The following is a 25,748-nucleotide window of genomic DNA, read 5'->3' on the forward strand; positions in this document are numbered from 1 at the left end:
TGCCTCAAGGATCTGTTCTGGGACCCCTATTCTTTGGTTTATAAATGACCTGGATGAGGAAGTGGAGGGAAGTTTGTAAATTTGCTGACGACACAAAGATTGGGGGTGTTGTGGATAGTGTGGAGGGCTGTCAGAAGTTACAATAGGACATGGATAGCATGCAAAACTGGGCTGAGAAGTGGCAGATGGCGTTCAACCCAGGTAAGTGTGAGGTGGTTCATTTTTGTAGGTCAAATATGATGGCAGTATATAGTATTAATCTAAGATTCTTGGCAATATGGAGGATCAGAGAGATCTTGGGCTCCGAGTCCATAGGACACTCAAAGCTGCTGTGCAGGTTGACTCTGTGGTTAAGAAGGCATATGGTGCATTGGCCTTCATCAATCTTGGGATTGAGTTCAAGAGCCGAGAGGTAATTTTGCAGCTGTATGGGTCTCTGGTAAGACCGCACTTGGAGTACTGAGCTCGGTTCTGGTCACCTCACTTTCGGAAGGACGTACGAACCATAGAAAGGGTGCAGAGGAGATTTGCAAGGATTTCCGACACTTCCCTCCCCTTTCTTCATCTTTCTGTGTCCATCTCTAGAGATAGCTTATCTACTGATATCTACTATAAGCCTACAGATTCTCACAGCTTCCCTCCCTGTCTCTTGCAAAAATGCTATCCCCTTCTCACAATTCCTCCGTCTCCACCACATCTGCTCTCAGGCTGAGGCTTTTCATTCCAGTACGAAAGAGATGTCTTCCTTTTTTAAACAAAGGGGCTTCCCTTCTTCTACCATCAACTCTGCTCTCAAACGCATCTCTCCCATTTCCTGCACATCTGCCCTCACCCATCCACCCGCCACCCCACTCGGGATAGGGTTCCCCTTGTCCTCATCTACCACCCCACCAGCCTCCAGGTCCAACGTATAATTCTCCGTAACTTCTGTCGCCTCCAATGGGATCCCACTACCCAGCACATCTTTCCCTCCCCCCTTCTTTCTGCTTTCCACAGAGATCGCTCCCTACGCGACTCCCTTGTCCACTCGTCCCCCCCATCCCTTCCCCCCGATCTCCCTCCTGGCACTTATCCTTGTAAGCGGAACAAGCGCTCCACCTGCCCTTACACTTCCTCCCTCACCACCATTCAGGGCCCCAGACAGCCCTTCCAGGTGAGGCGACACTTCACCTGTGAGTCGGCTGTTGTGGTATACTGCGTGCGGTGCTCCCGGTGTGGCCTTTTAAATATTGATGAGACCCAATGCAGACTGGGAGACCGTTTCGCTGAACACCTACGCTCGGTCCGCCAGAGAAAGCAGGATCTCCCAAAGGCCACACATTTTAATTCCACGTCCCATTCCCATTCTGATATGTCTATCCATGGCCTCCCCTACTGTCAAAATGAATCCAAACTCAGGATGGAGGAACAACACCTTATATACCTGCGGGGTAGCCTCCAACCTGATGGCATGAACATTGACTTCTCTAATTTCTGATAATGCCCCTCCTCCCCTTCTTACCCCATCCCTGACATAATTAATGTTTTTTTTCTCTCTCTGCCTATCACTCTACCTGTTCTGCTTCTCCCTCTGGTGCTCCCCCCCCCCCCCCACTTTATTTCTCCTGAGGCCTCCTGTCCCATGATCCTTTTCCTTCTCCAGCTCTGTATCACTTTCACCAATCACCTTTCCAGCTCTTAGCTTCATCCCACCCTCTCCGGTCTTCTATCATTTTGCATTTCCCCCTCCCCCCAGTACTTTCAAATTTCTTAGTATCTCTCCTTTCAGTTAGTCCTGACGAAGGGTCTCTGCCCAAAACGTCGACAATGCTTCTCCTTATAGATGCTGCCTGGCCTGCTGCGTTCCACCAGCATTTAGTGTGAGTTGTTACAAGGCTGTTGCCTGGATTGGGGAGCATGCCTTATGAGAATAGGTTGAGTAAACCTGCTCTTTTCTCCTTGGAGCGAAGGAGAATGAGAGATGACCTGATAGAGGTGTTTAAGATAATGAGAGGCATAGATCGCGTGGATAGTCGGAGGCTTTTCCCTGGGGCTGAAATGGCTAGCACGAGAGGGCATAGTTTTAAGGTGCTTGGAAGTAGGTACAAAGGAGACGTCAAGGGTAAGTTTTTTTGCTCAGAGAGTGATGAGTGCATGGAATAGGCTGCTGGTGGCGGTGTGGAGGCGGAAACAATAGGGTCTTTTAAAAGACTCCTAGATAGGTACATGGAACTTTGAAAAATAGAGTGCTATGGGTAAAGCCTAGGTAGTGCTAAGGTAGAGACATGTTCGGCACAGCTTTGTGGGCCGAAGGGCCTGTATTGTGCTGTAGGTTTTCTGTGTTTCTAAGAATAGCTCGAATGCAAAGCAAAATAAACAGACCAATCCCCGTTAGCATCCTGCCCGTCATTTTAAATAAAGCACCGTTGGCAACACGGGGACTAAACTGCAACCAGTGTTGGCGCAATACCAAAATAAACAAAAAAATTTCCGTACATTTCATACACTTTCAGACATTTTCTGAAAAGAGCTGACCGGCAAACATTATTGTAGCCAAACCAAAAGAATTTTGTTTCTTTGCAAAACTTAAAAGCACTCATTCATTGTGCTTACTTTATAACTGCCCATATGGGTGGTAACTACAGCCAACAAAAAGTGTCCATTTAAATGTGTAAATGGAATGAATTACAGTATAACCATCAGTCCTGATTTGTTTTTTTAACATTTGCAGATGAATTGCTGCGGGGAACTTGCTGATTCTTAAAAAATAAATTAGGAAAAGTTTCCACTCAAAAAAACTGAAGTAATCTTTTAGTCCCCTTTGAAAATCATAACCTAGAAATTTGAGAGTACTGGATAATGTCTACAAGAAAAGCAAAGCACAAGGGATCTCTGTTGGTATGACTCATTGTGGCCCCCATCTAAATTGATGCATCTTACAAAACGACTAGCATCCATCTAATTTGTAATGACCAGCACAAGAATTCTTTGCTGTGCAATTTTTTGCCCAGTGACAAGTGCACACTGATTAATTTCTTCAATAAAAAAAGTATAAGTAAGCCAGTTCTAAAATCTGCAGACAAATCATCGCAAACTCCATGTAGTCAACATTGTCTGCACCACAAACCGGAAATCAGAATGTTATTGTGTACGATCATGAAATATGCTATTAATATGAATAGAGGGTGACAACCTTTTGTCTGCAATTTTAAGTTCCTAGTAGCGCTTTGAGTGGCTGGTTATGGAACACATTAAATCCCATCTTCTTGGTACATTTGATCCTTTCCAGTTTTCTTATCACTCAAATCGGTCTTCTGCTGGGTAAACTGTCTTTGTTGGGCCTCAACAGCTCTCTCTGTAACTGGATCCTAGACTTCGTGACAGAAAAGCCACAGACAGTCTGTGTTGGCAGAAACATCTCTAGCTGTGTCAGCTGTGCCTGCTGCTGGCGTGTGATTGCACTGCTAGATCCTGTTCAAACCGGACGGAGTTCACTAATGACACAGCAGTGGTTGGCCTCATCAATGCTAATGAGGTGGCGTACGGAGAAGGGGTAGAGTGGCACAACAATATGAGTCTCAATGTGCATGAGACCTGAGAGATGTTTATGGACTTCAAGGAGATGTTGGCTGACCACTTCTTGCTGCACGTAAATAGCTTCTCCGCGGGGAATATTGGGAGCACCAAGTTTCTGGGAGTGCGTGTAACGGACTATTTGAACTGGTTCCTCAACATCACCTCTTTGATGAAGAGAGCACAACAGCTGAGCATCTGGTACAGGAATTGCAAGGCATCTGACCACATGTAACTTCAAAGGCTTGCAAAATCTGCTGGGAGTATCATCGGAGTCTCTCTTCCACCCATTAGAGATAATTATCAGGACATAGTGCCCTTAGCATTCTTCACAATCCCTCTCATTGGAGTCTCTCTTCCACCCATTAGAGATAATTATCAGGACACAGTGCCCTTAGCATTCTTCACAATCCCTCTCATCCATCCGACAATTTTATTGATCCACCTACCACCAGGCAGGAGGTACCGTGGCATTAGGCCAAGATCTGTTAGGATGGGAAACAGCTTCTTACCCCAGGCTGTAAGACTACTAAACCCCTTGCCACCACTCAGGTCTCATCACATTTGAAGCATCAGTAGCATTATACTGTTTATCTCTTAACTTGTGTTGTAAATACACCTTATTATTTGTTAATTTATTTGTGGTATTATTACTTTGTGTATGTGAGTTATATGTACTGTGCTGAGCACCTTGTTCTGGAGGAATGTTGTTTTGTTTGACGGTATGTATGTGTGTGGTTGAATGACAATAAACTGAACTTGAATGTTACATATGACCTATATCTACCAAGAAGCAGGCAAATCTAAGCTGGCCAATTACTGCCCCATTGCCCTGCTCCCAACCAACAGCAAGGTGATGGAAAAGATAATCAACTATCGTATCCTCTTGCATACCAACAACCCTCTCACAAAACTGGTTTGAGTTCTGCCAAGGTCACTCGGCTTCTGACCTCATTACAGTCTTGGTGCAAACGGAACTCCAGAGGTGAAGTGAGAGAACCTGCCATTGATCCCAAGGGAGCACTGGATGGAATAGGGCATCAAGGGCTTCAGTTAATCTCAGGACACAAGGAACTGGTGAAAGGCGGGTTGGAATCACTCTACCACAAAGGAAGATGGTTGTGGTTTATAGAGATCAATCAGGAGCAGCAATGAGTAAGTGGGAGACTTTGACTAATGGAGAATGGAAGATTTACCTCAATTGTCTATGATCTTATGAGACCTCATCTGGAATCTGGCATGCAGTTTCAGTCTCACCATCTAAGAAAATATGTGTTTGCCTTCGGGGGAGTGCAGTGCAGAGTCACCTGGTTAGTTCATGGGATGGTGGGTTTGATGTATGAATGGAGAGAGAGTAGATTGGCGCTTATGCATCTGGTTTCAGCTTAAGATGGTGCTACCGAACGTGCGGGATAGCTTCCTGGTAATCAGAATACTAATAAATCTGACGAAATCATCACAAAAATATCTTTTTCTGAAGTAAATTGTGTTAAATTATCACTACGAACAGTCTAGGCCCAGGGCCCTTCATGGTGCCAGGGTCCTAGTGCGAGGTACAGTGTGCTATTTAGACAGCTTAAACTGTGGCCCAGATAGGAAACGAGAGCCAATTTTGCTGTCCCTCTCTCTCTGCGATGTTCACTCCTCTCTCCGGTGTGCAGTGCCTTTCGCTTTTCTGTTAATGGGTCAATTTAAACGCTGACCCAGATAGACTGAAAAGACAGGGTGTCAGTCGGAATAAGAGCTAATTTTGCTCGTCTCCACAGCAGTCATCTCTGTGGTTTCTGGGATTTGGAATGCTGTTGTTCACTTCAATTATTTGCATGAGTTGTATTTTTTTTCTTTCTCTTGCATTCAGATGTTTTTTTTGTTCTTTTTTTCTTTAAATTGGGTACTTTGCTGTTTCTGGCTTTGTGGCTACCTGTGAGCAAATGAATCTCAAGGTTGTATAATTTATACATTCCTTGAGAGTAAATGTACTTGAATCTTGAATCTTTTATCTGAAGTCAATACATGTGTGAAGAAATTTCATGGTAACTTGCACATAGAAGAGTTTCTATGGAGAGGATGTTTATGAGGACTAAAATTTGACAGAGTGGAGCTGCCAGTGAATCCACAGCATTTAGATAAGGACTCAGGGCTGACATTCCTCTTTAAGTAAGACGACACTAACTGTCCAGGAATGACAAAATATGCATGGAAAGGGGGAGGTTGGAGCTTCCGCTGTCAACTGAAAAAGCGTAGGATCCAGCCGTTCTGCATTATGTGGAACAGCCACTACCAGACCTCGGCTTTGTCTTCCCTCACCATCCTTGAATCTTGTCACTGAACCCTGGCATACTCAAGTGCAGCTCATGGCTTGTCTTCCACATCGAGCCATGTGTGATTCGTTGTTACCGAATCTCTGGTGAAGTGCTCTGGTTCGGGCTAGGTACCTGACTGAATAATGTTGAAGCAGATACGTACCTGTGAGATTTCAGACTGGAGAGCGTTGGGCAGCAAAATTCACCAATACCATACGAAGTATACGATACTTGCATAAACAAATTGGTGTTGTACAGTTAATGCCATTACATTAAGAAGATTTCATAGTTATTTTTGTTTTGGAGTTAGGCAAGCAAAATTTCTCTTTCCATTTTTCACCTGATGTCTTTAGATTTTTGCATTATTCAATTTAGATGATGAGAATTAAAGTCTGAGAGATGGGGCAGAGGGATGATTCTTCTCCTCTTCCCAAACTTCCTTTTAATGAAGCTGGGATCAGAAACACTGTACATGTTGATTCTTGCTGCAAGAGCAATTACGCCAGTCTATGCTTTTGTTTCCTCCAGCGTGCTAGAGTGCATGTTTAGTGTGTGCAGCAGAGAAAAGAGCATACTGCATTAAGATATCTTACAAGATTTAGCATACAGCCCAGTATTAAAAAGAGCTGGTGTGTGTTAAAGTTTTCAGTCCCATGAGAGAAAAAAACGTGTTCAAAATCTTCATGCAGACTGGTAGAAATGTTCGGCAACTTGGGCAGCATCCATGGAGAGAGTTAAAGTGTCATTGGAATGTGGACAATGTGGCAGTAAATGTACTAAAGTACGGATAGAAGGGGAAATGGGTAAAAAAAATTGCTAAGGTCTATGATGGGGTGGAGAGCAGGAGGTGACTGATATAGGACAATGGAGATGATGACGGGGCAATTGCAGTAGAACTGTGAATAGTAAAAGTGAATCTGGAGGAGATGCAAATGGAAGGAGATGAATGGTTGCTTCACATTTCTAGCAGAGAGGAAAATAAAAATGTTGGCTATATGAGATACAGAGGCTATAATTTTCATCTGGAATGGTTGGCCTTGATTGTTGACTCATAATACTGGTGTGCCAAGATGGAAGATGTGGTGCCATTCCTCAAGTTTTATTTAGCTTATAAGTAAATATAGAAAGTCCGAAGGCAGAGTCTAGTTTCCAGACAAGATGGAAATAGAAGGGATACATGATAAGAGCATTGTCCATGAGAAATCGAAAGAAAATACTTGTCCAGCAGTTAAAATGCACCAGTAGAAGGTGGTATTCAGGAACCAGAGAGAAGGCGTTTTGAAGCCATTCTCTAAATAAGGGGGAGGCTGCTTAGACATGAAATTTTAAAAAAATCTTCAAATTATGGAGAACCTTCAGAATTCTGTAACCCTGAGGAGCTCAGCCATTTAATGCTGGGACTGATTAAAATTCTGGACATACAGGAATTGTGGGATATATGGGAGGAAGAAGTAAATGATGTTCAGGATCAGCTATGATCTTATTGAATGGTAAATAAAAGACTCAGGAGGCTGTATAGCCTCCTAGCTTCCTATTTTGTCAGCTCTTTTCTGTTACATAGGAATTGGAAATGGAAAGCAAACATACTCTATCATTTAACAGGATCAGAGCTGATCTGATTGTAACCTCTTCTCCACATACCTGTACAGCTATGGTAAACTTCTTCCCCACATCTTGTGCTTATCTGGTACCTATTTACTTCAGAAGTAAACATTCAAAGGCGCTATTTCCACTGCCTTTTTGCTAAAGGGAATTGAAATAGCACACGAGTCTCTGGGACTAAACAAAATGCTCCTCATTTCTGTCTTAAATGGGCAATCTCTTATTCTTAAGCAGTGACCTGTGGCTCCAGTTTCTCTGATAAAAAAGAAACGTCCTCTGCAGGACTGCCCTGCAAAGACCTTGCATGATCTCCCATGAAACTCATAGGCATGTGAAGGGGGAAAAATGAGAAAGGAACTGAGAGGAGGGAAGAGGGTTAAAGAATAAATTACTGAATAACATAAAATGGAAACTAATTGATAAGAATGTATGTTAAAGAGGGTAACAAAATGAAGTGTGGGGTTAGTGACGAAAAATGACACCATGTTGTAAAGATGGAGGTAGAAAATGAGAGTTTCATATCCCTTCAATAGAAGGGATGCTGCCCGAACACAGTAAAGAAAAAAATAATAATTGATATTCAGAAATGGATTAAAAGATGTATTTAATATGCTGGTAGCTCTCAAAGTTTTAAAAAAAAGTTTTCAATCTATATAGGATATATTTGAAGCTGAGGGAAGAATGAGTGAAAATTAGAGACTGGTTTCAAATTGGGTATTGGAGAGGTTGAAGACGGTTGAAGATGCAAATAATTCTCTGTAACTTCCACCATCTCCGATGGGATCCCACCACCATACACGTCTTTCCCTCCCCCACCCCTTGTGATTTCTGCAGACTTTGCTTCCTACGCAACTCCCTTGTCCATTCATCTTCCTCCTGGCACTTATCCTTGCAAGCAGAACAAGTGCTACACCTGCCCCTACACCTCCTCCCTCACTGCTACTCAGGGCCCGAAACAGTCCTTCCAGGTGAGGCGACATTTCACTTGCGAGTCTTTTGGGGCTTAATACTATGTCCAGTGCTCCTGGTGTGGCCTCCCGTACATCAGTGGGACCGACATAGATTGGGATACAACTTTGCCAAGCACCTACGCTCTATCCGCCAGAAAAAGTGGGATCTCCCTGTAGTCACCTATTTGAATTCCATTTCCCATTCCCATTCTTAAATGTCAATCCTTGGCCTCATCTATTGTTGCGATGAGGCCACACTCATGTTGGAGGAACAACACCTTATATTCGGTCTGGGTAGCCTCCAATCTGATAGCACGAACATCGATTTCTCAAACTTCCAGTAATGCCATACCTCTCCAGCACTTCACCATTCCCCATCCCCTTTCCCTCTCTCACCTTATCTCCTTGCCTGCCCATTGCCTCCCTGTGGTGCTCCTCTCCATTTTCTTTTTTCCATGACCTCTGTCCTTTCCTACTAGATTCCCCCTTCTCCAGCCCTGTATCTCTTTCACCAATCAACTTCCCAGTTCTTTACTTCACTCCTCCCCCTCCCAGTTTCACCTACCATCTTGTGTTTCTCCCTCCCCTTCCCCCACCTTTTAACTTTACACCTCATATCTTTTTTCTCCAGTCCTGCTGAAGGGTCTTGGCCTGGATCGTTGACTGTACTTTTTTCCACAGATGCAGCCTGGCCTGCTGAGTTCTTCCAGCATTTTGTTTGTGTTGCTTCGATTTCCAGCATCTGCAGATTTTCTGTTGATTGTGGAGGACTGCAAATGTTACCTCCTGGTGGGGGAGAAAAAGAGTGAGAGCTCCAAATATGTTAATGGCATAGACCAGGCATCAATATCATGTTGAAAGTGGGAGAACTTAAGAAGTATCATTTTTCATAAACGATGTAGTTGATTAAATGAAGGAAAAACTGAATTACATACGTTGCTAAGAAAACTGCTTGTTAATTCTTTCAGCATGCTCTAAAGTTGTCAATGACTGAAAATATAATGAATAAATATAAGTTGTTTTTCCTCATTGCAAACCTAGTTAGTATTTCCTGGTGCAATAAGATAAATAATAGATACCAGTTTATTGTTCTCTACAATTTTCTTGTAAAAAATGTCCTAATTGTTTTTTGGAAATTATATAGCCAAATTTATTGTGGAATTCATTCATTCCATCTTGGAGTAGTTAAAGCAAAATTATCTCTGGGAATTTCACCTTGCATGTACTCTATTTTCACAGCTTGGCTCATTTAACTGGACATTTTCCGTGATGGTTTTAGACTCATGAATATGTGTTATCCTACTGCTATGTTTCTTGCTACCCCATATGCGCATGGAGTTTCAGTTTCATTACCGCATTATCCAAACGGATTTCAGGCAAATCTGATCATGATTGCAAAGATAGTCCTGAGTTACAGCCTGTATGTTTTAAGTTGAAATCTGGTTATTAAGATGCTTCAGAAGTCTTTTGTCTATACTAATTAGTTACATTTGCTTTACCCATTGTTTGCCTTCTGCTTTCAGGAATCTGGTCTGAAATTTATTTATAGCTGTTCTATTTATTCTCTAACAATGAAAACGATGAACTTGGGTCATGTTTTATACATGTTAAATTTGGAAACCTGAATCATTTCTTCACCATTAATCATCAAGTGTTGGAAGATTTTTAAAAAAGTAAAATGTGCTAATTTTTCATAATTTGCCGATGTAATTAATATTTAAAACAAACCCAAATTATTAATTATTTATGGGCATTACACATGTGAATAATGCAAAATTTGTAACAAAACATATAATCTTTGTACCATTCTTTCAAACAAGTTACCCTTGCAAATTTAATATGTGATAATCCTTGGTTACATTTGACTTCAAAATGTTGGCAGCTTCAGGAAAACTATGAACTGGTGTTTACTGTTCAGCCAAAATTTTCAATATTTAACAATGAACTGTCTTGTTAGTTTGGAGTATTTTTATTACTATTCAAGTTGCCAAGAAAAGTTTTTTTTACTTTTATGTGCTGTATTTACATTATAAGCACAATGTTTATAATATATTTAAAGGAGTAATGACTAAGAACATCCAAGTCATGAAATTCTTCAAAGAAATTATATCTGAGAAGTTCATGTGCTGCCAATAGGAACAGTTTATTTGCCTGGTTAGCTAATCTCCTACACAAATGTTTTACAAATGTATTTAGTTCTGTTACACTTTGATTTGCTCCATGGAACTGAATAATCAAATCCTGACTTGTTATATAATTGTTTCTTGTACTTTTTTTTAAATTGAGAAAGGCAATTTTTTTTTTTCATTTTGGTACAAGCAAATGTAATAAATATTTGTCAAGCACTGTGATCTAAAAAGTTAGAAGCTTTAAGTCTCAATGCTTCCAAAAGCAAGAATTTTGAGAATGTATTTTTTTTAAGGTATGTATTGAAGGAACACTATTACCTTTTTAATCATCGGACCCTTAGTCTAAACATGACTTAAAAAGCTAAATGCCATAGATGAGATAACAATGATAGTCCTTGAAGTCAAAGCAGCAATTAATTATGGCAGTAAGGTGCCCTGATTAATACAAGTCAATAGACAACAAAGGGAAAACCATTCAACAGGAAGAGTAAAATTTTTGCACAAAGGAAAATAGGTACAGTTGTTGGGAGGTCAATTATCCTATCAAGACTTTAATGCAGGAATACTTAAGCATTCTATTACTTTCAGTTACATTTTCAGTGATTCCATCATAAGTTGAAAAGTAGGAATGTTTGCTGATTGTGCAATGTTCAGTTCTATTTTCAGTTCCTCAGCAAGGAAAGCACAGTATGATAGCATATCTTGATAATATTCAGACATGGACTGAATTATGTTAAGAAATATATACAACATGAGTGTGTCAGACAATGACCTACAAAAGACAACCATTTATAATAAAAATCTAATAACCTTCTATCCATTTGTTTGGAAATCCTGATTAACTCAGTGCCTGCCTGATAGGGTGCTGCTCCCTGTGCTCACTTAAACACACTGGGGCTTCCTTTCAATTTAATAGGCCACTTCCCACATTCCCTTTTGACTGATCAGGGCTCTGCTTCCCATGCTCCATTCTTGTTTACCAACATTCACTAGCAAATGTATTATATTGCTAGTAACTTAAAAAAAAATGTGAGTTAAAAGTTGGGATATTAGAGAGAGTAATATCAAAATACTTAAGAAAATTTGCATGTCTGATCCAACAAAGTCTCCAAGGTGCCTTATTATTCGAGTTGTGCTACAATTTGATGTTGATTGATATATCTCACTATTCGTCTTTGATTCTTATGTTCTATTTACCCGTGTAGTTTTTCATTATTACAGCTCAGTGTCAGTTGTCAATAGAGTAAAGCTGGAATGATCGGTTCTGTAACAGTTGCTTTTTATTCATTGAGATGATGTCAAGTCAATGTTGCTAAAAATAAATTGCCAATATACTCCATGAAAATATTTTTTTTCACCACAGGCATCAGTTTGTGTTGGAAACATTTTTAATATATTTGCACAGTGCGGATGCATGTATTATTGCTCTTGCATATTTGTGCAATAAATGCCTAACATTGTTAACATGGAATACTTCAGTCATTTTTCCCCCTTTGGAAAAGTTAGAATTCTGGAACTTTGTATAGCAATTGAACGATAACATTAAGTTCAGCAAAGCCATTGATGAAAATGATTTAAAATGTACCGACTACCACCATGTGCCATTTGCTGTGTAGCTCCCTTTGGAATTTGCTTCTTGTAAATTTAGATTTTCATTTCTTCTGGTGGCCTGGAACTGTTAATATAATGGGCCATGCGATTCATTATGACAGCTTCTCAATATCATTGCAGATATTTCCCCTGTGCCGGTCTGTTACGTTTTCATCTGTGTTACATATCATGTTACCCTTTTATAATGTTTAAATTGATTTCATATTAAGAGTGAATCTTCCTTGTGATTATACACTGAGGGTAACAATCTGTCTGAAGTGCATAGTGAAGTTGTAGCTGAGTTTTTTTGAGAATTCATTCTGATTTTGCTACAGAACAGTGAGGATATCTTCATTTAGCAAAACACCAAAAATAGTACTCAGCTACAAATTATATTTAAAAGATCCATATCTAAGATTAGAAGCTCAGATTAAAGTAATTTATGGTCCTACTTGTGAAGTAGCATTGATAATTTGGCAAAGAAATCTTTTGTTGCACCCAAATTAGGCAAAAAACAACTTCTGCCTGTTATTAAAATTATTTAAGCTATTCACACAATGGCTGTAAAATATAGCAAGTTTTCTTACTTTTGAAGTCTATGATAATAGAGAAAATTAAGATAGGTCACTTTAATATATAAAATGAAGCTCAATTACTCCAATAAGATTAAGTGATCTGAAATTAAATGCCTTATAACCATATAACAATTACAACACGGAAGCAGGCTAACTCGGTCCTTCTAGTCCATGCCGAACGCTTACTCTCACCTAGTCCCACTGACCCGCACTCAGCCCATAACCCACCATTCCTTTCCTGTCCATAAACCTATCCAATTTTACTTTAAATGACAATATCGAACCTGCATCTACCACTTCTACTGGAAGCCCGTTTCACACAGCTACCACTCTCTGAGTAAAGAAATTACCCTTCGTGTTACCCCTAAACTTTTGCCCCCTAACTCTCAACTCATGTCCTCTTGTTTGAATCTCCCCTACTTTAATTGGAAAAAGCTTATCCACATCAAATCTATCTATCCTCCTCATAATTTTAAATACCTCTATCAAGTCCCCCCCTCAAGATGCCTTCTTGGGCATCTAGAAAAGATTTGCTAACCCTACTCATTTTATTATAACCTTTCTGCCTTCTTGTCAATGCTATTCATCTTCCCTGATTGCTTCAATAGCATTTTGTAAAGTCTACAAAAAGTCTACAAAGATCTGTAGCATTTGCAAGCATGAACAAACTACAATTCTGCACACATTTTCATGATTTTGAGGCCTTCTGTTGGTTGGGGTTGACCGTGGATGTTGCATCCTAGCTGTCTATGTGATGCACAAGCCAGGGCAGGAGTTTGCCAGTGAAAGCTGAACTCAACATAAGACGACCTTAGGGACTCCAGCTCTAGATTTGTCCTCAGGGTTTACTCCAAGAACCTTCCCAACAAATGCAAAGAGGCAGAGGTTTGAGATCAGAGTTTTTCCTCCTAGATGAGCTGCCAACTGTGGCTCATGAGTTTCATCTCCCAGAAGCTACTGGTTTTAAGGGGTCGTTAATCCGCCTTTTCCTTTTATCATGTCAGTAGTAACAGTTCCCCTGGGCTTAGTAGCTGAGCCACGTGTAAAGGCCAGAAGCTGAACTCGGTTGTCAGTGGCTATTTGAGACACAAGCTCTTGGGAGCGTTTAATAGGTAGTGGGAACTTAACCCTACTACTGCTCCTGGCTATAATGGCCTTAAGGAGCCCTTCATGATATTAGTGCAGAAATTAATGCAATGCTTCATTTATATTTGCTTGATGTGAATTTAGGTTTTGGCTTTCGATGATCAGTGAACGTGCATCCCATATCTCCATGCCTCTCCACCTCAGAAAGTTTTTTTCTACCAAAATATATTACCTCACAGTTAATGCTCTGTAAATTTCACTGAAATCAAAAATACCCCAAGTTGTTCTCAACTGGTTGCTTCAAGAAAGTTAACGTAATTAAAATGGTTATATTTGATGAAACCTTTGAGATTTGGTTTATACAGATATTAAGCAGCTTTAAGTATCTATCCTCCTGAATTTGCGTTCAAATGTTCATTTGGCATTGTAGAATGTTAACAATTTCTTCGGATTTTATCCACTAAGTATTTATTTCAGATAGGCTACTGAATATGCAGCAGAAAGTAGAGTAGATTTGCATATCTTCCCTTTTGACTAATTGTAATTACAGTAATTATAAGTCAGGTATTCATACTCTTAATTTGACAGCATTGTGCAAAACTAATTTAAAATAAGTCGTATTTCATCAGCCTCAAGCCTCCGCCATTCAGAATCAGAATGGACAGCCATTAGTTAAAAGCAGGTTACTGATGTATTTTTGAGCAACACACACAAAGTGCTTGACAAACTCAGGAGATTCAGCAGCATCTATTGAAACAAATAAAGGAGGAGTTGGTGACCCACCTCTTTGCGCACTGTGGGTTTGCAGAGAAGGTGTGGAGGAGGATGGAAGGGGCAGTGTCGAGGTTCATCCCCAGCAGCTGCGTAACAGAGGACTCTCTGATCTATGGGCTGTTCCCGGGGACGCACACCGAGGCCAACATCCGGTGCTGCTGGCAGATCATCAACTCGGTCAAAGCCACTCTTTGGTCGGCCCGAAACTTGGTCTACCAGCACATGGAGATGTCCGTGGGGGAATGCTGCCGACTGGCACATTCTCGGCCGCAGGAGTCGTGCTGAGGGACGCACTCAAACTCGGTGCAGCAAGGGCCTGGTGGGGAAGGACCACAGTCTGGGGTTCTTCTCCTGCGGGAGTTGAGGTGTAGGGGATGGGGTGTACATCCCTCAACAAGGGGAAGTAATTATGGAATAACAGAGTGTCACTTGGGTGGCGAAAAGTGTGAAAATGTAAAGACCGTGATGGAAACAGTTGTTAAGAATTGAGAGTCATTGTATGGTTTATTGTATATAATTTTACTTTTGGATAAAGTATATTTTGTTTAATAAAAAAACAGCCAACGTTTTAGGCTGAGATCCCCTTTTGGGTAGTTAATAGATCATTCTACATACATGCTTTATGCAGTAATTTGTAATGCTGAATCAGACAAACATACTGTAATCCAAACTAAATATTAATTATGCTCAATATAACTACCAAGGCAGCCTAGAAACTTTTGAAATTATTGAAAATCTTCATGGGTTATACGTATCCTATTGCCTACATTGTGGTTTCATTTATTTTTGTTTCAGATAAGACATGGATGCATTCACCTGAAGCTCTAACAAAACATTTTATACCCTACAACGTAAAGGTATGTGATAAACTATAATGATCAATTTTTAAAAATAGAATTAATCATTTAAGAAGAAAAATTTTCTTAAATATTTGGTAAATTTAACCTAGTTAATGTAATGGAAGACAGTTTAAGCTTATTTTTATATTTAAATTGATTTTAATTAAATCACATCATGTTTTGCTAATTAGTACAGGTCTGCATTATTAGATTTGCTATGTTGTACTTACATGGAATTACATTAATTTTTTATTGTACAATTGTTAATTCATTTTAAATACCAAATGTAAATAATCAACAGAGTATTTTAATTGAGTTTACAGGAGAGTATACTATTATTTATTGTACCTTTAGAAACCATGCGGTTGGATAGCTCACTGATCTACTAAACCAAGATGTACTGTAGATTCAAATCTTATACACATCTGTACCAAATATGTGGGACTACTGGCCACTAGTTGTCCTGTGTATTTCACTGATGTCAGTGTACAGATAATGTTTGATGTTGCTGAGCAAGGATGAACTTCTCATTAAATATCTTGTCTCTCTGTTGACCATCAGAGAATTACAAGAAATTAGTTTGTTTCATCTTGAATCCTTACTGGATTTTCAAACTCTCTTTTCTCGTATGTTATCTTCCCTACAAGATTGACAGGTGGCCTGTAAAGCTAGAAAAAATCATACTGGTTCTATTGCAAATACATAAAATTAAGATAGAGGGTTAGAATGGAATAGATCAGGGGTGTCAAACTCATTTTAAGTCACGGGCCGGATTGGGCAAAATGCAGCTTCATGCGGGCCGGATCAGTCGGGCGCGTGCGAACGCAGCTTTCATTGCCTCCGTTTTTTCAGCCTGTTCTCATGTGTCTCAGTCTCTGCTATAACTACAAAGTGTTTCACTTCACAAATTCCGTTTCTTATGAAGAAGACTGCTGAGCAAGCATTATTTTTATGATTGGTATTAACTTACAATCATGGGCTTCATATCACCGGGCCATTAATAATAAAAATAATAGATCCATCTAAAATGATCTCGCGGGCTGGATATAATTGTACGCCGGGCCGGATATGGCCTGCGGGCCTTGAGTTTGACACCTATGGAATAGATGCTTAAGAATTTATTTGTCTGAGAGGGTTTAAGCAGGTGCTTTGCAAAGCGGTTTCTATTTTGAGGGCCACTGCTATAAAATTATATATCACTTTGTGCTATAGACTGTTGATCCATCTTGCAGCATTAACCTGAGCTGAAGCATTTCCTTTGCTGAGCATAGAAACTAAACATTTGGTTGTGTGTTACTGGATAGGGCAGAGCTTAGGAAGATGAGCTGGACATGGTGAGGGAATGTCATGTAATTATTGGGAGAAAACCAGGGGATTTTGGGAGAAGGGAGAGTGGTATCAGAGTTTGGAGCAAGAGTGCAGTCTGGTTGGAGGAATTCAAGCTCAGGCCCATGATTACATTGAGATGAAGATACTTCCGATAATTGCTTCCCCCCCCCCCCCCCCACCCTTCACCATTCCCCATTCCTGTTTCCCTCCCTCTCCTATCTCTTTATCTGCCTCTGCTGCTCTCCCTCCAGCCCTTTATATCTTTCACCACTCCACGTCACAGCTCTTTACCCCCTCCCCCTCCCAGTTTCACTTAATTACTTCCCTCCTTGTGCTTCTTCCTCCCCTCTCCCCACCTCCTTGCTCTGTCTTCTCAACATTTTTTTTGAGTCATGATGAAGGGTCTTGGCCCGAAACATGGACTGTTCATTCATTTCCATAGATGCCACTTGACCTCCTGAGTTCCTCCAGTTTTTTTTCTGTGTTTTACCTTAGATTTCCAGCATCTCTAGATTTTATCAGGTTGGTGATGCTTTGATTGGTAAAATAGCGGGGTGGTTAGATTCCCAATGGAAGAGTTTCCCAAATGGGAAAGGACTTAATTGAAAGAAGACTCACCTGAGAGAGCTTCCAAATCTGGACGTCATGGCCTGGGACATGGATGAAGGTTGTCTTGCATGCTGCAGAGATCTGCTTCTTTATGCATGAATGACTACTGAGTTAGGAATTATGTGGATTAAAACTGCAAAAATGATGTATGTGCATAGGTTGCATGCCGTCTTTCCCTGATGCTTCAGTTCATTAGTATATCAGCAGAGATCCCATGCTGCAAAAACTCATTTCAGGGAGGTAGCACCCCTGCCCCCCACAACCCCATATTTCCCCCCACCCCATGACCTCCAAGCGTGTATGTAATGCTTTGTTTAGTCTAATCTGTAAACCAAGTTGGCTATATACAGACAATATAACATTAAAATGTGTACTTATCATGGAGTCGCTTTTTTATTCTATTACAACTTTAAGCAAGTCTCCAGGGAGTTTTGCCTCATCATGTAGGACATCAATAGAGGAGCTCTTTAGCAGCTAGCCAGCTAGTTTAAATAACATTAGCTAAGCTAATGAACGAATGACACCTGTTAAACTCACCTCAACATGTCTTTTACAGTTATTTAACCCACCATAGGCGATAGAAAAGTCACTGTTACAAACAGTGCAGCGAGCAACACTATCATTATTTATGTAAAGCCCGCCCACAGAGAGAACTGATAGGTCTACTTAGCACGAAGAGACACCAATCAGAATGCACCCTCTTCCTGTCTAAAAGATCAATTTCTGGGATATTGTATATAATTTGCGGGTGTCAGGGAGCTTCTATCAATATGCGGAAGACTCCCGGAACTTCCGGGAGAGGTGGGATGTCTGGATCAGCTACATAGAGGACCAGAAAGATTGTTATGAATGTACCACAGCTCTGAGGGGCCGAAGGGGCGGGAGCAGCCCCCTCCTTCCGGAGAATCGCAAGATCACTATTAATTTGGGTCTCGGACCCAGGAAATGAGAGACAATGCAACGGTTTTGATCATTGTTCTTAGAGACACCTGTGTGAAGTGCATGTCCCTGCTACGTGACAGCTACCATGGATATGGACACCCTCGGGCAATGTGGGGGTGGGGATTGCATCACCCTACTTTGATAGACATCTACAACTCATCAAGTCAAGATAAAAGGGGACTGCAGGAGGCGGTACCCCAGCGGCGCACCAGGACACCATCGCTCAGTGCTCCCGTGCTAGCGGGAAGCCATACAAAGCCACGTGTGTTCCGTCTCTCCTTTGCCTGGGGAGCGGGTGGCTGATAACACCGAAAAGGACTTTGAACTAACAACGGTGAACCAATGCTCCCCTGATTCAACGCAGTTGCTTCATAAAGACCCGGGCAAGTTTTTTCCTTTTCTCACCAATCTCTCTAAAACACGTGAAACCCAGCGATTCCCCAAAAGGCTGAAGCCTGCAGACTTCTGAGTGACTTTTATATTTCCAACGGACAATATATTATCCCCTAGACAACAGTCGAGATTATTTCTTAAGGATGCTTATTACTATACCTGCGCTTTAGATTGAGTATTGACGACGTGCATTATCTGAATGTTAGTATTAACCTTACTTTTGTGCCCCTTTATAAATAAAAACGTTTGAAAATAGTGACATCAGACTTCAACGGACCTCTCTATCTTTGCTGGTAAGTTATCCAGTTACGGGATACGTAACAACTTGGGTTTCTCGTCCGGGATTTGACATCAAATTGGGAGGCTAGTGAATCGGGCTTGTAAGTCCAAAACTTGAATCTGGTTATGCGGGTAACCAGACGGGAAACCAGCAAAGATGGACGTGGGTGAATTTATGAAAAACCCGACTAGAGGCGGCCACCAAATCAGACTTGTTAAATTTGGCGAAGGGGTTTAACCTCGCAGAAGTGAGGTCGTCCCTGAAAAAGCGGGAGGTGCGAAGGGCCATAACTTAGTATTACATTGGGAAGAATGTGTTTGAAGCTGAGGTATTGGAAGATATCCCTGAAAAGGTACCATCAAGTGGGACGGTTCAGTTAGAGGTGGAGAAATTAAGGTTGGAACATGAAATTAAGTTAAAAGAGCTGGAAGCGGCTGAGAGAGAGAAAGAAAGGGAGCAGGCGTTCCACCTAAAGGAGCTAGAAGCGACCCGGGACCATGAGCTCCAACTAAAGGGGTTAGAGGTGAAAAAGGATCAGGACCAAGCTGAGAGGCGAAGACAGCATGAAATTCAGCTAAAGCAGTCGAGAAAGAGAAGGAACGGGCCGAGAAAGAGAAACAGAGGAAACATGACTGGGAGATGGAGAAGGTAAGGAACGAGCGAAGAGATCAAGGGTTAGACCGAGCAGAGCGGTTTAATGTTAGTAGGGAGTTGAGATTGGTACCCCCCTTTGAGGAGACAGATGTTGATAGTTATTTCTTGCTTTTTGAAAAGGTGGCAGTAAATCAGAAGTGGCCAAAAGAGCAGTGGGTGGCGTTGTTACAAAGTGTGTTAAAGGGGAAGGCCCAACGAGCATATGCGGCGTTGTCCCTGGAGGAGGGAGAAGCGGAGAATTATGCTGAAGTAAAGGAGGCCATTTTCCGGACTTACGAATTGGTACCTGAGGCCTATAGACAAAAGTTTAGAAATTTAAGGAAAGGGTGGAATCAAAGTATACCGAGCTAGCCCATGAGAAGGGGGTGCTCTTGGACTGTTGGTGCACCGCGGAAAGGGTGGACGAGGATTATGGCCGTCTCAGGGAGTTACTGTTGATTGAGCAATTTAAAGGTTGTGTTCCGGAGGAGATCTGGATGTATTTGAATGAGAAGCCGGATAAGTCCATTTCAGAATTTGCTAGGTTTGCGGACGAATATGTCCTAACCCACAAGACAAAGTCTTCCTCAAATAAAAGTTCCCAGAGAGACCATGGGAACGATCGAGAAAGTCCGACGAGTGAGGCAGAGGTCCCACCGGGAGCTAGCGGTAAGGTTGAGGGGGAAAGGCAAGACGTCTAGAGGTTTCCGGGTTTGACCTGTTTTAATTGTGGAAAGGAGGGGCATATTGCATCTCGATGCTTTGCTCCGAGGAAAGAGATAGGAAGAGGGAAAGCCGCAGTCCCTATCGGGTGTGCCGTGGTAATCAGTAAATCGACCAGAGAGCCGAGGATAGACAGAGTATGAGAAGGCTCTGAGAGTTGTCTGTCACACGGAACCGTGTCTGTGACGGAGGGAGACACACCAGTTCCCATACGAATCTGGAGAGACACGGGGGCTGAGCTGTCTCTGATTAGCTGTAAGGTACTAGAATTTGGTCGGGAAACGGGCATGGTAAAGGTAGAAGGAATAAATAAAAGGATAGAAATGGTGTCCTTATATAAGGTCATTCTGGATTGTGAGCTGGTGTATGGATCAGTTGAAATAGGGGTGCCATCAGAATTCCCGAGAGCTGACGTGGACATCCTGCTGGGGAACGACTTAGCAGGGGGTAAGGTTTGGTCAGCCATGCTGCCGACCTGCCGACCGGCGAGTGTGGTGGCCCCGCCCCTAGCGCCCAAGGACCATCTCGCCGGCGCGGTTACTCGCAGCCTGTCGAGAGAGAGCTGTGAACGAGAGCAGTTTAAATCTGGCCAGTTTTGATTTGGCCGAGATGTCTTTGCTGACCCTGTGCCATGAGGGTTTAGAGGGTGGTAAGATGAAGAGTAGTAAAGTGAGAGGGGGTAAGGGAGATGAGATAGATCTGCCCTTAGTGAAGAGAAAGGTCCTAGAGGTAGGTAATAAAGATGAGAAACAGATAAAGCTGTTAAAAGGTCCAGAGTTGGACATGGATGATCTGTCTGGTTTGGCAGAATTGTTTGAAGAAGTTGAGAGTTTAAAAGGTGTTCCCGATAATGAGATGAGGGCAGTCCTAGATGGAAAGGGTATCCTTGCCTCGAAGAAGTCTGCTGAAAAGGCCGAGGAGGTTGTTTCAGCTCGCAGGGTTGCGCCTTCCCCGGGTGGGAGCTGCCCAGAGAGTAACTGGGAGGATCAGGGGAAGTTAGAATTTGAAAAAGGTACGGGTGTTGAAAGCCTGGAAGAGGCCAATGTCCCGTTTGAGTGTGTCCAAGATGGGGATGCACTTGGTGCTGAACCTGGTAATGGAGCTCAGAAGAAGTCTGAGGTATTTGATTCAGTGGAACGGGGCGGCCGTCCTTGTGGGTCAGATAGACTTGGTTCAGTGGAAAAAGGGTTAACCTTGGTAACCGGGGAAAGTGTGAGTTCCCCGGTGTTTGTACTCGAAGGTGGGTTCAAAGTTAACGCAGAATTTAAGAATGGGGGTGGGGGGATGAGGATTATTATTGAAGGAAAAGGAAAGTCTGTAGTTCCCAAATCGAAGGAAGAAATCTCAAACCTGGCAGATCGCTCACAGAGTGAGCCCGGAGATAGCGGGGCCCCCCACTCTATTGTTATGCCAGGATGGGGTGTGAAGAGGCCGCATTCGAAATGCTACTTGAACGAAGAGTTCGAATTGAAAACCCATATCCTGAAGGGTATTGACAAAAGGGCTAGCCACCTGGGTAAGATTAAAGAATTGGGTGGAAATGGTCTAAATTTGGGGCATGGTGTTGATAAAATAACCCCGATGAACGAGGTGGGCGGGAGTTCACCACGCCAAATTACTCAAGTTCCCCAGGGGGGGACTCACCGGAAAAGAGGCGACGGTTAATGTGGATGCCATTTCAAAGCAGGTTGAACGGGTTTGCGCCAAAGCCTGTGAATAATAAAGACAGCCCCTTTGGAGACCTGCCGGTTAAGTAAAACGACTGAAACAATTAGTATTTGCATAAACTTTTGTAGATGCACCTAAGCTAAGATCACACCTCCTTAGTTCTGTTACTGAAGAAAAAAAATAGGTGGTTATTGAATTGAAGTCTGATGCTACAAGACTTTAGTACGGTACGCAATGTTAAGATATTAAAGAAAGGGACACTGTAATCGTTAACTGTTTAGATACTGACTTGAATGTATAGCGGTAGTACTCTGTGAAAAGAAAACCTTGTGTATTGTGTTAGATTTAAAAATCCTGTAAGACTGTGTACCACTCCGTTTTTAACCGATGGTAAAAAACGTTTTTTTAAGAGGGGAGGTGTTATGAATGTACCACAGCTCTGAGGGGCCGAAGGGGCGGAAGCAGCCCCCTCCTTCCGGAGAATCGCAAGATCACTATTAATTTGGGTCTCGGACCCAGGAAATGAGAGACAATGCAACGGTTTTGGCCATTGTTCTTAAAGACACCTGTGTGAAGTGCATGTCCCTGCTACGTGACAGCCACCATGGATATGGACACCCTCGGGCAATGTGGGGGTGGGGATTGCATCACCCTACTTTGATGGACATCTACAACTCTGCAAGTCAAGATAAAAGGGGACTGCAGGAGGCAGTACCCCAGTGATGCACCAGAAGGACACCATCGCTCAGCGCTCCCGTGCTAGCGGGAAGCCATACAAAGCCACGTGTGTTCCGTCTCTCCTTTGCCTGGGGAGCGGGTGGCTGATAACACCGAAAAGGACTTTGAACTAACAACGGGGAACCAACGCTCCCCTGATTCAACAGAGTTGCTTCATAAAGACCCGGGCAAGTTTTTTCCTTTTCTCACCAATCTCTCTAAAACACGTGAAACCCAGCGATTCCCCAAAAGGCTGAAGCCTGCAGACTTCTGAGTGACTTTTATATTTCCAACGGACAATATATTATCCCCTAGACAACAGTCAAGATTATTTCTTAAGGATGCTTATTACTATACCCGCGCTTTAGATTGAGTATTGACGACGTGCATTATCTGAATGTTTGTATTAACCTTACTTTTGTGCCCCTTTATAAATAAAAACGTTTGAAAATAGTGACATCAGACTTCAACGGACCTCTCTATCTTTGCTGGTAAGTTATCCAGTTACGGGATACATAACAAGATAAATTGCAGAGCAGATAGTTTCAAAGTTGTATTGCATAATGGATGTAGCAGTTCACTATGTAACACAATTTCTTACCATTGAGTTTTTAAATTTCTATTTAATTATGGTATATCTGAGTAATGAATTCTTTATTCTTGTATCCATTTTTTTATTATTAAGTGCAATTGTGAACAATAGCCAGATCAGAAATGCTGATCAAGTCAGCTAGTTCCCAAAGAGAACTCTGATAGACCAATCAGATGGTTCACAGCAGCTCAATGATAGAACATAAAAAAATCATATGTACAATTAAGAAACATTAAAGAATAGTAGAAATACTGGAATCATGATGATCATGATGAAGTCTGCTGGAGAGAGACATTTATACACATGCTGTCCTACATAATTCAGAGAGATTGAAGGATAAGGTTACAGGGTGGCAAAACATGACAGGAGCACTTGGAGCTAAAAACTAATCCCTACCTGGAGAAAACAGCACCTGACCTTTCTGCACTGTTCTCCAGCAGTTTAAGGACTAAGTCCAGCCAGAATGTAACTCACAAGTGATCTTGAAAGTCGGGTGTTAACCCTACCTACCAACAACCAAGCATTGCCATCCTGGTCCCCTTCATGATAGTTTATGAAGAAGCATGTGACTTCCTTCCCAGAGATGATAGGTGTTTGTGCACTCGACTCTTGAAGGCTTGGACCCCATCGTTGCAGATGTTTCCAACCACAGCATCCGGAAGGCTATTCCAAATTCTGATAGCACAGTGAAGGAAGCATTTATCCACTGTATAGGTTCTTGCATCAGGCATAGAAACAGCATGAGCAGGCATGGATGGTGTTTTGCAGTGTTTGATTACACACTTTATTGCTGTAAAAATTTAAAAGTAAATAAGCTAAGTGTAGAAGCTGTGACTTGTAGCATTATGATGTGGTGAATAACGCTTGCAGAATTTATAACCAGAGAGGAATTTTAATTGTGTGTTAAATATTCTGAATATTGTTACGGTCTGTGCTGCAGTGAAGTATTTTTCTTTTCCTTATGTATAGCAAAGAACAAACTTTTTCCTTTCATCTTGTTTTATCAGAACTTTGACTGACTCTTTCCTTGATTTCACTTTCTTTTAATTTAGATTGTCAAAATAATGCTTCACTCTGTTCTGTTTTGATGTTTGTAATTTCCTTTTGTTATTATTGGGCCCTTTCATTAACCTGTTGCCGAATTCTTCTTCATTTAATAGCCACTTTGGCCCTGTCATTTGGCAGAACAATGGCCAATTTACCAAATCTTGATTCCATACATTTTGTCTTGTAGCACAATGTACAGCTTCTATTTCTTCTTTTTCTCCTTCCCTTTTGAAATGCCCTGGCATTAAAATTCTAATTGGGGTTTTCATTGAAATCCATCAATGTTTTCCAGCAAATCAGATAGGCATCCATATCGAAGATGAATGCTGTTGTGTCAGAATGTGGCTCTTTTTTGGGGTGTAGAGGATGTGGGTTGATTTTCCACCCAGTCCTCTTATTCTACCACAGGTCACATCAAGGAAACTTTACAGATTGCCTTAAGAATTGTCTATGCATGTCATTAAAAAATTCCATAACATATTCCAAATTAAACTGGAACAAGAATCTCCAAGACCTAAAAGCTTAAGGAAGCCTGATCTTCATTCCCTATAAATCTCATAAGCTTCATAGAATATTACTCATCAAAGATGAGAAATACTGACTTTTTGAATTTACAACTTCTCTCAGTTACTCCTAAGATATATACAGAAGAGTAACATGTAAGGACTGCTGCTGTTCTAACATCTTTCACAATTCACAGAAATCACAAAGCACTCCACAGCCAATGCAGTACTTTAGAAGTGAAATGTTTTAATGAATTTAGGCATGGCTGGTATCCAAAAACTTTATCTTAAGCTAGAGCTTTGTAACATGGTGTCATGACAACAACCTTTTCCTCAATGTCACAAAGCAAAAGAGCTGATCATTGACTTCAGGAAAGGGACAGTGCACACGCATCAATGCTGCTGAGGTTGAGGGAGTTATCCTGGTCCAGCCATGTAAACACTAAGCCAAGGATGCTCAACAGTACCACAACTTCCTCAGGGTACAGAAATCTGACACGTTCAGCCAACCTTCATCATTTTTTTTATCAAACAAGAAAGCTCCTATCCAAATGCTTCGTGGCTTCATATGGCAACTGCTCTGCCTGTCACCATACAGAAGTTGCAGAGTTTTGGGTGCATCTCAGCCTATTCTGAAGACCAGACTTCCCAACATGGAATCTGCCTAACTCAGTAAAACAGCCAGCATCATCAAAGACTCAAATGATCCTACAGATGCTGGAAATCTTGAGCAACATACCCAATATGCTAGAGGAACTCAGCAGGGTAGGCAGCATCTATGAAAAGGAATGAACAGTAGCCTAACCTGCTAAGTTCCTCCAGCATTTTGTGTGTGTGTAGCCTAATGAAAGCTTTCACCTACCTCAGAGTTTCCCTTCTCTCCTTTCGCACTGGGGAAATACAAAAACCTGA

The 25,748-nt window shown here is 41.7% G+C and overlaps 1 protein-coding gene across 19 annotated transcripts in view; it reads left to right on the forward strand.

Annotated features, from left to right (window-relative positions):
* The window catches only part of LOC132392660 (PTB domain-containing engulfment adapter protein 1-like), a 403,579-nt gene that overhangs the window by 231,071 nt on the left and 146,760 nt on the right, over positions 1-25,748 (forward strand). For all 19 annotated transcript variants that reach the window (XM_059966854.1, XM_059966855.1, XM_059966853.1 and 16 more), the window contains one exon: positions 15,357-15,418. In XM_059966854.1, the coding sequence (XP_059822837.1) occupies positions 15,357-15,418 (62 nt within the window). The remainder of the gene's footprint in view (positions 1-15,356; positions 15,419-25,748) is intronic.

The sequence above is a fragment of the Hypanus sabinus genome, chromosome 4 (genome assembly GCF_030144855.1).
Source record: "Hypanus sabinus isolate sHypSab1 chromosome 4, sHypSab1.hap1, whole genome shotgun sequence".
Classification (NCBI taxonomy): Eukaryota; Metazoa; Chordata; class Chondrichthyes; order Myliobatiformes; family Dasyatidae; genus Hypanus; species Hypanus sabinus.